The sequence below is a fragment of the Geotrypetes seraphini genome, chromosome 12, assembly GCF_902459505.1.
Source record: "Geotrypetes seraphini chromosome 12, aGeoSer1.1, whole genome shotgun sequence".
In the NCBI taxonomy this organism is placed as follows: Eukaryota; Metazoa; Chordata; class Amphibia; order Gymnophiona; family Dermophiidae; genus Geotrypetes; species Geotrypetes seraphini.
This window is the reverse complement of record NC_047095.1, coordinates 57654410-57668442: the sequence shown is the minus strand read 5'-3', so window position 1 is coordinate 57668442 and position 14033 is coordinate 57654410. Positions and strand designations below refer to the sequence as shown.

Genomic DNA, 14033 nt, shown 5'->3' with positions numbered 1-14033 from the left:
GATCTTCGGGCACTGGCACCGGCATGTCCTGTGCGTTGGTGCCCGTGCCAAACGGGGGTAAGAAATGTGATCGGGTGGGTGGGTGGATGCCTGGGGGATGTCGGATCGCGGCAGGGAGGGGGTGCGACGCGAGCAGAGGGTGCCGGATCGCGGGGGGGGGGGGGGGAGGGTGCCGGATCGCAGGGGTGTGTGCTCATAAATCGAGGCACGCTCGGTTTCCGAGGTGCCGATTTTGCGAATGTTTTGCTCGTCTTGCAAACCACTCGCAAACCGGTGTACTCGCAAACCGAGGTACCACTGTATATGAATTACAGGAAAAAATTAATATTTATAGGATACAAGGGAGAGGGATTATTCGATATAGTTTAGAATTTCATGTTATATTAAGTGTGATTTAAGTATAAATGATTGTATTATATGTTACACTTACTGGGAGCTTTAAAAATGAATAAAGATTAATTAATATAACAAGTTATGGGGAGGAGGGGGGGAAATGATTGTTTTCTGTATTAATTGTGTAGTTAAATGTGCCTTTTCTGTAATGTTTACTTATAAATTAATTGTATGGCACTGTCAAAGTTTGAAAACCAATAAAGATTAATAAAAAAAAGAGAGATATTTTTATATTAGATATACAGTGGTACCTTGGATTACGAGCATAATCCTTTCCAGGAGCATGCTCGTAATCCAAAATGCTCGTTTATCAAAGCGAGTTTCCCCATAAGAAATAATGGAAACTCGCTTTGATAGGTTCCCACCCTCCACCCCCCCCTGAGGCCAGCAGCGCTGTTCCCCCCCCCACGAGAATCGGCATTGCTCCCCCCCGAAGGCCCCCCCCGCGAACCGGCACCTCCCCCTGCCACCTTCGGGCACCCCCCGCCGTGACCTGAGGTCCCCCCAACCCACCCGAACCCTCTTCTTACTTTGATGTAGCCTCCGCACCGGCACCAGCATGTCCTGTGCTGTGCCGGTGCTCGAAAATCTGCCTCCGGTGCTGGGCCTTGAGCATGTGCGCATGCTCAAGGCCTGAGAGTTCACGTTGGACGTTCGACGTGAACTCTCAGGCCTTGAGCATGCGCACATGCTCAAGGCCCAGCACCGGAGGCAGATCTTCGGACACCAGCACAGCACAGCACAGGACATGCTGGTGCCGATGCGGAGGCTACATCAAAGTAAGAAGAGGGTTCGGGTGGGTTGGGGGGACCTCAGGTCGCGGCGGGGGGGGGGTGACCGATGGAGGCGGGGGGGTGCCGGATCGCGGGGGAGAGGGTGCCGGTTCGCAGGGTGGGTGCTCGCAAATCGAGGCGCGCTCGGTTTACGAGGCACCAAGTTTGCAAATGTTTTGCTCGTCTTGCAAAACACTCGCAAACCGGTGCACTCGTAAACCGAGGTACCACTGTATATATAAGCAAGAACTTCTGTGCATATACTAGGAAGAATACTGTACCACATTCTTTCAGCGGTTCATCTGACCAGTCTCTGCAGTCTCGATGGGAATCGCACACTTTGCTGGCATCGATACATTCTCCGCTCTTGCAGTGAAATTTGCTGGAACCTTCACACTTGAACTCGGCTGAAAAGGAGAGCAGGGAAGGAAACAACCAAATCGCTAAATAAGAGGAGTATATAGGATTTGGGAAGGTTATGCCAGTGCTGCACTAGTGATAATCCCTACGTACCAATGATGCAGCCGGCCTCGTCGCTACTGTCTGGGCAGTCGCGCACTTTATCACATTGCTTGGTCCCATGGACACACGAGCCATCCCCACACTGGAATTCATCAGGCTGGCAAGTCACAAGAACTGCAAAAAGACACGAGCAGTGCTTAAGCCAATTAAATCATGGAAGCGCTGGAAGCCTCCCGTTGTGTGAGGCAGTACTACAAGAATGATCTAGATCAGGGGTAGGGAACTCCGGTCCTCGAGAGCCGTATTCCAGTCGGGTTTTCAGGATTTTCCCAATAAACATGCATGAGATCTATTTGCATGCACTGCTTTCAATGCATATTCACTGGGGAAATCCTGAAAACCTGAGGACGGAGTTCCCTACCCCTGATCTAGATTATTATTAGAAACAAATACCCAAGTAGATATGCCACCATCTCCCAAATATTTTTTTTTAAATCACACTTGAGAGGGGGGAGATGTTCCTGGAGAGGTAAACGCCTAATTTCAGGCTGTAGTGATCAGAATTAATGGCATCTGTTTATTTATACGGATTTATTTTACCACATTTTTGAAAGTGATATGTAGAAATAAAACAAAAACGCACAGAAAAAAATTAATACCTTTTTTATTGGACTAACTTACCCCCCATTTATTATTATTAAGTTTTATTAAAATTTGATGGATTGCTTAATCTTAATAGAAAAGCAATGAACAAATCTAAAAATCATAAAACATCACACAATACCGGGAGACAGCATCAATGACATTAGCCAATTACTAGACAAAACCAGACCCGAAAGCGTGTTTTTTTTTAGTGCTGGCCGCGGCAGTAACAGCTCTGACACTCATAGGAGCTATTATCACCGCAACCAGCGCTAAAAACTCTAGCAGGGTTTTGTAACCCCTTCCTTCCTGAAATCAGAAATAAGCAAATGTCGGTATCAGTATATTTCTGATCTCAGGAAGGAAGGGGTTAACCTTTGAAAGCTAATCATAAACTACGTTATGCTAGTCCAATAAAAAAAAAGGCGACTTTTTTTTTCCCTTTGTGCTTTGGTTTTATTTCTACATATTACCTGGAAGAGTGGACCAAAATGGCCACTGCGCCTTTTCGAAGAAACTCGCCCAAAGCGGTGCATGGTAAGACAATCTGGACACAGGCAAAAGACAATTTCAGCAGAAAAAAAATATTCAAACGGTATACATTATGATATAATGTAGTGCTGCCCGATTCAGGAAAAACTTTTTCAATTCGATTTATTGAATCAATTTTTCGATTCAATTTTCCTGTCCAATTGGGCATTTTGGGGGGGTTTTCCCCAAAGTCCTGGCAGATTTATTTTGTAGCCTTTCCACCCACCCCACCCACATTTTCCCTCTCTAACCCATGCTGGTGCTGTGGTGTAAACAAAATAAACCAAAAAAAAACCCCTTTTACCTCTCTCTGTTAGGTCCTAGCTCACACTCGCTGTCTAACACCAGTTCTGGCAGGAGACACATGTCAATCTAACATGTTGTAATCACAAATTAGAAAATAACATTATTTTTTCTACCTTCTGCTGTCATATCCAACATTTGTTTCTTTCCTCCTGTCTACTATCTCTCTCTCTTTGCTTTGTGCTCTGGGTCAAACCTTCCTATTCCACGCCATGCAGCATCTCTCCCTTCCTCCCCTCCATTATGATGTGCAACCTTTCTTTCTCTCTCCATGCACCATCTCTCCCTGCTCTCAAGTTTCAAGTTTATTTAAAATTTGTTTACTCGCCCTATCATATATTCAGGGCGATGTACAGTTCTAAAAATAATTTATAACAATACACAGGGGAACAAAGAGTTCATATAGCAAATACATGACTTTCAAAACAGACGGGACAATTGGGTAAATAGGATAGAAATACAATAATTGGAGTCAGATGTAACAATCAAGGAGAATTACATGTCTCCCTCCCCTCCACCACATGCAGGATTTCTCCCTCTGACCCCTGTCTACCTCTTCTCTCCCTTCCTTTCTTCCATCCCAATTCTTACTCTCTCCTCTCCTCCCATGTGCAGCATCTTTCCTCCCCTCTCACCCATTCCCCAGTGTAGCAGTTTTCCATCCCTCCCAACCTCCCATCCCCCTGTATAGTAGTTATCCATCTCTCCCTCCTATCCCCCAATGCAGCTCTAGCCCCAAATGAGAGAGAGCGCTGAGAAAGAGCTCTTTATGAACCCTTGAAAAAGCCCTTTTGGGCGAAACAGGTCCCGTCGGGGCATTAAAAGGATAAGTAAAAAAGAAACTTTTGCTGTTGTTCAATCTTTATTTCTTGAAATATGATAGAAAGCCATACAGCAGTAAGCAAACAAGCTACATTTAATCAGGAGGCTATGAAACGAGCCCAAGCTGGACAGTCACACATTTTGATGTGAATAGCGTTGAAAGCTCTTTTGCCATCCTGCAACTGAACCCTAGCCAGTAAGGTGTGCAGCCGTTGTTATTGTAAAGCTACCCATAAATTTTAACGGTAAACCGCTTAGAAACTATGTTTAGGCGATTTAACAAATTTTAAATAAACTTGTCTACAGGTTGAGCCTGCCCTGCTTGGAAGAAATTAAGCATGTATGTGCAACACTACTCACGACAATCCACTTCATCCGACTTGTCCTTGCAATCTTCATCCCCGTCACATTTCCAGTTCTGGTGGATGCAGTCGCCATTACTGCATCTGAATTCATTGGAGCCACAGGCATTGACAGCCTTGGATTTCACTTTGTGCCCACATAGTTCTGGTTCCTCATCGGAGAGGTCCTCGCAGTCAGGCTGGCCGTCGCAGACCCACAACTGTGAGATGCAGACACTGTTGTTGCACTGGAACTTATCCGAGCTGCACGTGAGGGGTGAGCACTTGCTTTCATCACTGCCGTCACCACAGTCATCGTCACCATCGCACAAGAAAATCGAGGCAATGCAAGTCTTGTTACTGCAGAGGAATTCATTGGATGAACAGACTACATGAGGGACACAAAGAAAGAAAAGAAATATGGGTCTTAAATTTAATGCAAAGTGAATAGATTCAAGCACAGTTGAGGAATGAGGGCTGCAATCCAGTCAAATTTTCAGGATTTCTCCAATGAATATGCATGTACTACCTCCACTGTATGCAAATAGATCTCATGCATATTCATTGGGGAAGTCCTGAAAACCTGACTAGATTGTGGCCCTCATTCTCCATCCTGGATTAGAGGTTCGCTTAATATTCACAAGAAACCCCAAGCAAATTACATTCCATATAAAATACAATACAAGCAGTCCCCGTTTTATGAACATCTGACTTATGTCGGACTAGTACATATGAATGGGGGGTCCTGTTCTACATGCCCCTCTCCCTCCCTCCCGAGTCTCAATGTGTTCCTCTTTCTCCCTCCCTCCATGTTGTGCCCCAAATATGTGCCTCCCTCTAGCCGATGTTTACCTTCTGGACGGCTCCCTCCTCCTTCCAGCTGCAGTTTTTTCTCTGCACAAAGCAGCAGGCAGTGACTCCTACGCGCATCCCGTGGCTGAGCCAGAAGCCTTCCCTCTGATGTGGGAGAAGCTTCCTCTGACATCAGAGGGAAGGCTTCCAGCTCAGCCATGGAACATGCGTAGGAACTGCTGCCCGCGGTTTTGTGCAGAGAAATGACTCCAGTTAGGAGAAGGGAGGCAGCTAGAAGAAGGTAAACATCTGCCGGAGGCACAGAATGGAGGGAGGGAGAGGGGCACATTGGGACACAGGGAGGAAGAGGGGAGCATTGGTACTCGGGAGGGAGCACAAACCGGACAAAGGATGGAAGGAAGGAGGGAGGGAGCATTAACCTGGGATACAGAATGGAGGGAGGGAGGGGAGCATGAGACATAGGATGGAAGAATGGAGGGAGTGAGGGAAAGAGATGCTGAGGTAGGGGGACAGAATAGAAAGGATGAATTTGGTGTCTGAGTGAGAGGGAAAGAGATGGTGCACATGGGGAGATGAAGAAAGAGGAGAATTGTTGGGCATAGGGAGGGAGAGAAAATTCTTAGACATGGTGGTGGGACAGGAGTGAAGTAGAGATGCATGGGGAAGAGAGAAATGAGAGGGAGTAATGTTGGATGTGGTGCTGGAGATGGAACAGTGGGATGGATGGAAAGGAATGTAAGAGGGGCCTCAAGGAGGTGGAGAAGATGGGAAGAATACTAGGATCCAAGTTACATACAAATTCAACTTAAGAACGGTTTAAAAAATGGAACTCGTTCTTAACCCGGGGACTGCCTGTTTTCAATCTCTTTCTAAAACTCTATAATCCAATTTTAATCTAAGAGCAACCTGTAATCAATCAATAGGTTGCAGGTGAACAACAGACCAGTAGATCCAATACAAATTCTTGCTGAGAGCAGCATAATTGCCTAAAAGGACCATAGTCTAACAGATAGGGCAGAATTAACCCTTTGGATAGCCCTACACCAGGGGTAGGCAATTCCGGTCCTCGAGAGCCAGAGCCAGGTCAGGTTTTCAGGATATCCACAATGAATATGTACAAGATGGATTTGCATGTACTGCCTCCTTGAGCTGCAAATCTATCTCATGCATATTGATTGTGGATATCCTGAAAACCTGACCTGGCTCTGGCTCTCAAGGACCGGAATTGCCTACCCCTGCCCTACACAAACCAGTGCATTGGACCTGCCATCATAATGTAAAAACAATTTTTGAACTCCCACTTGGCTCAGACTGCAGAGGAAAACTGCAGGTAAGTACTGCTTATAGACTCCTCTTGACTGGTGGACAAAGCAAAAGAGGTGGAACGAATAGAACTCGGCAGGCAGCAGTGGCTCTGCCTTTTCCCCTCTTCTCAAACCAAGAGGGTTTTTTTTTATGCTAGCTTTCTGCTACCCCCACCAGTGAGCTAGGTGGAGATGCTGTGTGTTTGCACTCTTTGTGCTACACTGTGCTACACTTATATGCATTTAGCAGGAGGTTTGGTCATTCAGTCTGTGTCTAAGTTACTGAGAACTGGAGATGAAGACAAATCAATCAATGTAGATTACAAGCGCTTTTAATCTGTTGGATTCTTCCAGTTTTTCATGGTTTCGACATGACAATTTTAATCAGACCTTACGTATAGGTCGCAATCTCCTTTACCTTCTCTAGGCTTAGCCATGCTTTCAAGATTATTTTTATTACCCTCCAGATGTTTTTTCCCTAAATGCATCTTTATTTTCTTTAAAGATTGTAGTTCACCCTCGTTTTCTTTTGTACCGGTAATTATTTGTACGTATACACTGTACGTTTATTTGTATAAAATTGTTTTATTGTTTGTCTCCTAATTTTAAAAACTGTCATATGCATTGAAGTATTTGACAATTTTTAATAAACCTGAAACTTGTTTTATATGAAGCATCAACATGGCTCCAGAGATGCAACGGATGCTCCTTCAAACATAACAAGCCTCAAGTAGCAACAAACGTTTTGGATTTCATATTCCTCGTTTGCTGTCGTACTGAAAGCAAATTTGAAAACTGTTGTGCAAGCAAAGAGGCCCTTTAAAAATTCCATCCCCCCCATCACTGTGTGTAAAGGGTTGGGATCTGGTTATGAAGAAAGAGGCAAAAAGGGGGAACAGAATGCTAGGAAAGATTAAGAAGGGGATCACGAACAGATCGGAGAGGGTTATCATGCCGCTGTACTGGGCCATGGTACGCCCTCACCTGGAATACTGCGTCCAGCACTGGTCGCCGTACATGAAGGAGGATGCAGTACTACTCAAAAGGATCCAGAGGAGAGCGACTAAAATGGTTAAGGGGCTGGAGGAGTTGCCGAACACTGAGAGATTAGAGAAACTGGGCCTCTTCTCCCTGGAAAAGAGGAGACAGAGGGGACTTGATCGAAACATTCAAAATACTGAAGGGAATAGACTTAGTAGAGAAAGACAGGTTGTTCACCCTCTCTAAGATAGGGAGAACGAGAGGGCACTCTCTAAAAGTTAAAAGGGGATAGATTCCGTACAAACGTAAGGAAATTCTTCTTCACCTAGAGTGGTAGAAAACTGGAACGCTCTTCTGGAGGCTGTTATAGGGGAAATCACCCTCCAGGGATTCAAGACAAAGTTAGACAAGTTCCTGCTAAATTGGAACGTACACAGGTGAGGCTGGACTCATTAAGAGCACTGGTCTTTGACCTGAGGGCTGCTGCGTGAGTGGACTGCTGGGCAGGATGGACCACTGGTCTGACCCAGCAGCGGCATTTCTTATGTTCTAAAGCCAGTGGAAAAGTATATACTGTAGGTGCAAAATACCGGTAGCATTTTTCTCCTGATCCCCCTTTGGGGACTCTCTTTGAAAGTTAGCTAGCTGGAATATGGGTACATAGGACATAGGAAAACTCACACCCCATTCTCATACCCCCCAATTAAGGAGGTCAAACGGAAAAAACTATATAGTGGCCTCCTGGCCACTCAAGCAGCCAAACTAGACAACCAAATCGCCAATCTACCGACGGCATCCCTCCACTACAAGACTTTTAGAAAAGAAATAAAAAGACCAACCTCTTCAAGAAAACTCTGAAAAGAGAAAGAATACCGCAAGTCTCAAACTCCGCCTCTCACTAAAGCCAACTACCCCAAACAAATAAACCTGACTCTTTTTGAAAATGACCAATTTATTTTTTTTTTTTTTGGGGAAGTTCTTGTTGTAATACATCTTGGATAATTCTTTTGTGATCCGCCTTGAACTGCAAGGTAAGGGCGGAATAGAAATCCTTAATGTAATGTAAAGTAATATACTCATGGGCTTACAAGTTCATGGGTCATCTTAAATTTGCCCAATCTAACATACTTTGGCCTTTCTTTATCGAGAATGAGCTTTTACTGAGACGTGGTTTTGTACTGTTGCTACATCCTTGTTCTCATTGTTTGTTAATAAAGTTTTCTTGTCATTAACCAATCAGTACAGTTTTATTTCACCCGCCAAAACCAGGCTGTGCAGCCTTCCTCCGTAGAACAGTGTTGCTGGGACGGAAATGTATCTTACTACAGTGGATATCGTCTCAACCCCCAACCATCTCACAATGGAGAGCATTAATGTTACAACAAATGTTATTAGAACGCCGAGAGATTGTGGATATGTCGACTAAACCTGGCCGTCTGTTCTACTCCTGTTGGTACCCCTTTAGCGTAACTTTTACTCCTTATGTTCAACACCAAATTTGGACTATTTGACTTATTGATTTACATTTTCCTTTACTTTGACAAGTTACCGCTGCTGCCGGGGTGGGGGGGAGGGTGGGAAGGTGGGGGGTTTGGAGGGTGGGGATTGGATTTATGTTCTGTTCTGAAAAGCGCTTTGTTATGAACCTTGTTATCCTTGTGTTATTTAATAAAAATGATTACATATAAACATTACTGGAAGGCATTTTAATGTCTAAATATTGCCTTTATTCACACACTTTTGCAAACTCTTGCTGATCTCTATCACCACCTGGATGCCCATGGCGCTTTAATCAAAAAAGAAGGTCCCAAAACAAGGCAGGCGGTCAGCGATCTCCAATATGGAAACAATTGTGAGACCAATAGAAACTTTTTTTTGGCCTACAAGATAAAACTCATGCCTTTCTTAGAGAGCAAAAGAAAACTTTTATTTATTCCATTTTCTATACCGTTCTCCCAGGGGAGCTCAGAACGGTTCAGGTACTCAAGCATTTTTTCCATGTCTGTCCCGGTAGGCTCATAATCTATCTAACGTACCTGGGGCAATGGGGGGATTAAGTGACTTGCCCAGGGTCACAAGAAGCAGCGTGGGATTGAACCCACAACCCCAGGGTGCGGAGGCTGTAGCTTTAACCACTGCGCCACACTCTCCCACTTAAAAGATACACTTTCCAATATTTAAACTGCAGTCAGTGTTTCTTTAAAACACCAAATGAAATATTTAAATTTATACCTGGATATTTAGTCCTGGGCCATAACTAAATTCTGGTGCTGAGGATACTGATATAAGGCAGATGCTGGAAGCTATTTAGGTACTATTTACATTACACGTCGGTACCTGGATAACTATCCAGACAAATTAAGACAGCTATTGTGCTGAATATCCGCAGTACCCAAATAACACCTAGCTGTGCCTTAGCTAGCTCCCCTAGAATGCCCCCACATTATCTGGATGGTACCAGGGCAGTCAGTGATGATTTTTAATGATATTATCCAGATAACAAAAACATGATGGCAGATAAAGGCCAAATGGCCCATCTGGTCTGCCCATCCACAGTAACCATTATCTCTTCCTCTCTCTAAGAGATCCCACATGACTATCCAAGGCCTTCTTGAATTCAGAGACAGTCTGACTCCACCACCTCTTCCATGCAACTACCACCCTTTCTGTAAAAAAGTATTTCCTTAGATTACTCCCGAGTCATCCTATGCCCTCTCATAAACACGCTCGAGGAATGGACCGTGACATGGCAAATGAGGTTTAACGTGGATAAGTGTAAGATGATGCATGTCGGTAACAAAAATCTTATACACGAATACAGGATGTCCGGTGTAGTGCTTAGAGAGACCCCCCAGGAAAGAGACTTGGGAGTACTGGTCGACAAGTCAATGAAGCTGTCCGCACAATGCGTGGCAGTGGCGAAAAGGGCAAACAGAATGCTAGAAATGATTAAGAAGAGGATCACGAACAGATCGGAGAAGGTTATCATGCCGCTGTACTGGGCCATGGTACGCCCTCACATGGAATACTGCGTCCAGCACTGGTTGCCGTACATGAAGAAGGACACAGTATTACTCGAAAGGGTCCAGAGAAGAGCGACTAAAATGGTTAAGGGGTTGAAGGAGTTGCTGTACAGTGAGAGATTAGAGAAACTGGGCCTCTTCTCCCTTGAAAAGAGGAGACAGAGGGGACTTGATTGAAACATTCAAGATAATGAAGGGAATAGACTTATAGATAAAGACAGGTTGTTCACCCTCTCCAAGATAGAGAGAACGAGAGGGCACTCTCTAAAGTTAAAAGGGGATAGATTTTGTACCAACGTAAGGAAGTTTTTCTTCACCCAGAGAGTGGTGGAAAACTGGAACGCTCTTCCGAAGGCTGTTATAGGGGAAAACACCCTCCGGGATTCAAGACAATGTTCCTGCTGAACCAGAACATACGCAGGTAAGGCTAGTACTCAGTTAGGGCACTAGTCTTTGACCTAAGGGCCACCACGGGAGCAGACTGTTGGGCATGATGGACCACTGGGCTGACCCCATAGCGGCAATTCTTATGTTCATTGTGGAACTTCCTTTCAAATGAAAGAGACTTTCCTCGGGCACATTTATGCCATATAGGCATTTAAACATCTCTATCTTATCTCCCTTCTCCCGCCTTTCCTCCAAAGTATATATATTGAGATCTTTAAGTCTGTCGCCTTATCACAAAGCCCTGCACCATTTTAGCAGCCTTCTTCTGGCTGACTCATCCTTTTTTATATCTTTTTCAAGGTGCGGCCTCCAGAATTGTACACAATATTCTAAATGAGGTCTCACCAGAGTCTTATACAGGGGAATCAATATCTCCATAGTTCTCCCTATGCACCCTAGCATCCTTCGAGCTCTCACCGTCATCTTTTCAACCTTAAGATCACCACATACTATCGTACCCAAGTACAGTTTCTTTTCCGTGCTGAAAATCCAGATCTGACTCCTCTGTGTGTGAACTGTCAGGCACATTGCTTTTTTCGTTTCTTTCTCTGTTCCATTTTATGCTGTATCTTTATTATCATGGGCGTCTTTGTGAATGTAGTAGAGGAGGACAATTTTCAGTGTTGAGAATGGTTTTGTCTCCTCCAAATCTTCAGACTGATGAATTTTTGACATGCTGAATCTCTTTTTTTTTTTTTTTTTTGTTCGTAACAGTGATGCAACTTTTCCCTACTGATATTTGCTCTGTGGAGGCTAAAGGGAATTTGTGTGAATTAAGCTGTGATTTGGAGACCATGCTGTTTCCTACAGCACTGAAAATAAGGTTTGGAACTGATCCCGTGATATTTGGTTTTAGCTTAACACATTCCACTGGCATTAGGGAAAACATAATTACAAGATTTCAAGAACCTCTTTCCTATCTAAAATACTAAAATACAAAGGCATTTGATGCCACAAGGAAATTCACCTGCAATGCTCTCCAGGGAATTCATAGAAATGAGACGCCAGCCACACATGGAATGCAGGCATTAGAATGAACAGCCCCCATAAAATCTGGGTCTTGGTGCCTTGACACTGACTAGAACACTAGAACAGATGCAGCTGCACTGATAGAACATGCCTACATAGGGTTACCAGATGTCCAGGAAAACACAGATATGTCCTCTTTTGAGAGGACTGTCTAAGTGCCTTGGCAGACTTTCCAAAACCTGGCAGTTTGGGTTTTGGTAAACATCTGGAGGGCCTCTGAGCGTACGCAGATGATGCCGTGCACATCTGTGCATGCTCCAGGCCCTCCAGATGTGGCTGGAGTTCATCGGGGAAGATGAAAGGAGGCTTTGTGGGGGTGGGGCTGGGACAGAATGGGGCGGGATCAGAGCCAGAATGGGGCGGGGCCATGTGTCTGGGTTTTACCACTCAAAATATGGTAACCTTATGGTTACAGCTATTATTTTTTATTGATTTAATAAAAAATTTCTGGCTCACTTAAATTTAAGTATAGAGAGGGAACTCAAAACCCAACCCCCCTGCCCTAGTAGCTTTCCACATTGTTTTCTGGTAGTCTAGTGCCCCTCCGAACATAACCAAAACTCCCTGGTAGTCCAGTAACCTCTTTTCCTTCTTCTCGATCTGACACCCCTGTCCCTGACGTCTTAAAAAAAAGTATATGCATGCGATACAAATACAAATGGAGAAGCATCTCTTCATGGTTACAGGAGCAGGTTGAGACGAAGGGAAGCCAGGGTCCAAATCCCATCAATATTCCTTGTGACCTTGAGCAAATTAATTAACCCTCCATTGTCTCAGGAGCAGATTTAGATCATAAGCCCTCCGAGGACAGAGAAATACCAAATGTAATATCTCTTGAGTTATTACTGAAAAAGGCTTGAACCAAATCCCAAAAAAGGAGCAGGCACTCAGCAGTTCCCTATCTGGTTATAGTCCATACAGCAGATACTTACCGTAGCATATACATATACTGTACACACATTATTCAGATATATATGTATATATATGTGTGTGTGTGTGTGCAAATGCATTTTTTTTTTACAGGAATCATGGCATGAGGACAAGGGCCATGTTTATTAAGTACAGTATGAACAGTCAACAAAATGTATAAAGCCTGGTGATTTTAACACTAAATAAAATGCATATGTGCTTGTAAAAGTTAAATAGTTATTCTTATGTCTTCTAAATCTAACAGCATTGCACAAGTCATGAAAGCACAGCTTTATAAACAGGAAAGATCAACCTCCTCTCATGACTGAATAGAAATATTAAAGGCTGAAATTTCTTACAATAAAGAATCAAAACGGTAAAAGATGCTAATAATGCACAACAGAGGGCCAGCCTGCTAACTCAGCAGAGGACCTGGGATTCATTCTTTGGCAGCTTTGCCTCTTCCACTCCCGGGGGGGGGGGGGGGGGGGGGGGGGAGGGGGAGCATCCCTGCAGAAAAGTACTGCAGGTTGTAGGCTACAGTGTGCAGTTAATGAGCAGTCTATAAACGCTTATAGGCTGCAAGATACAGAAAAGGATTTAGTGACAAAATTAACTCACGAGGAGCAGTGCACAGCATCTTTCAATGCAGGATAAACAAGCTATGCAGGAATGCAGAGAAATTAATATTTTGTGTGCTGTTGTCTGCAGCAAGATCAGCACTTTCATGTTTGTGCTCTTTCAGTACCTGGGGCATATACCATTTGGTCCAGGTGATCTATTACTCTTAATTTATCAGTTTGGCTCAATACATATTCTAGGTTTATAGAGACTTCTTTCATGTCCTCCATATCCTCATCTTTGAAAATTATATCTGATTCAGGTTGATCTCTTACATCTTCTTCCATAAAGATTGAAGCAAAGTCTCTCTGCTATGGTCTTGTCCTCCCCTTTTGCTGCTTGATGATCTAACAGTCCCATGGATCCCGTCGCAGACTTTTTGCTTCTGATGTATCTGAAAAAGTTGTCACCGAGTTTTTGCCTCTTTGGCAAGTTTCTGTTCATATTTTCTTTTAGCTTTTTTTTATCAGTGCTTTGCATCTAACTTGCCAGTACTTATGTTGTTTCTTATTTTCTTCAGTTGGATCTTTTTTCCATTCTTTGAAGAATGCTCTTTTGGCTCTAAAAGCCTCTTTCACTTCACCTTTTAAGCATGCTGGCTGCTGTTTGCTCTTTTCACCTTTAATACATGGTCTTGGA

General features: G+C 44.0%; 1 protein-coding gene across 5 annotated transcripts in view; it reads right to left on the bottom strand.

Annotated features, from left to right (window-relative positions):
• The window catches only part of LRP8 (LDL receptor related protein 8), a 390473-nt gene that overhangs the window by 93930 nt on the left and 282510 nt on the right, over positions 1-14033 (bottom strand). For all 5 annotated transcript variants that reach the window (XM_033917173.1, XM_033917171.1, XM_033917172.1 and 2 more), the window contains 3 exons: positions 4287-4655; positions 1680-1802; positions 1448-1573 (listed from right to left, as the gene is read on the bottom strand). In XM_033917173.1, coding sequence (XP_033773064.1) covers positions 1448-1573; positions 1680-1802; positions 4287-4655 — 618 coding nt within the window. The remainder of the gene's footprint in view (positions 1-1447; positions 1574-1679; positions 1803-4286; positions 4656-14033) is intronic.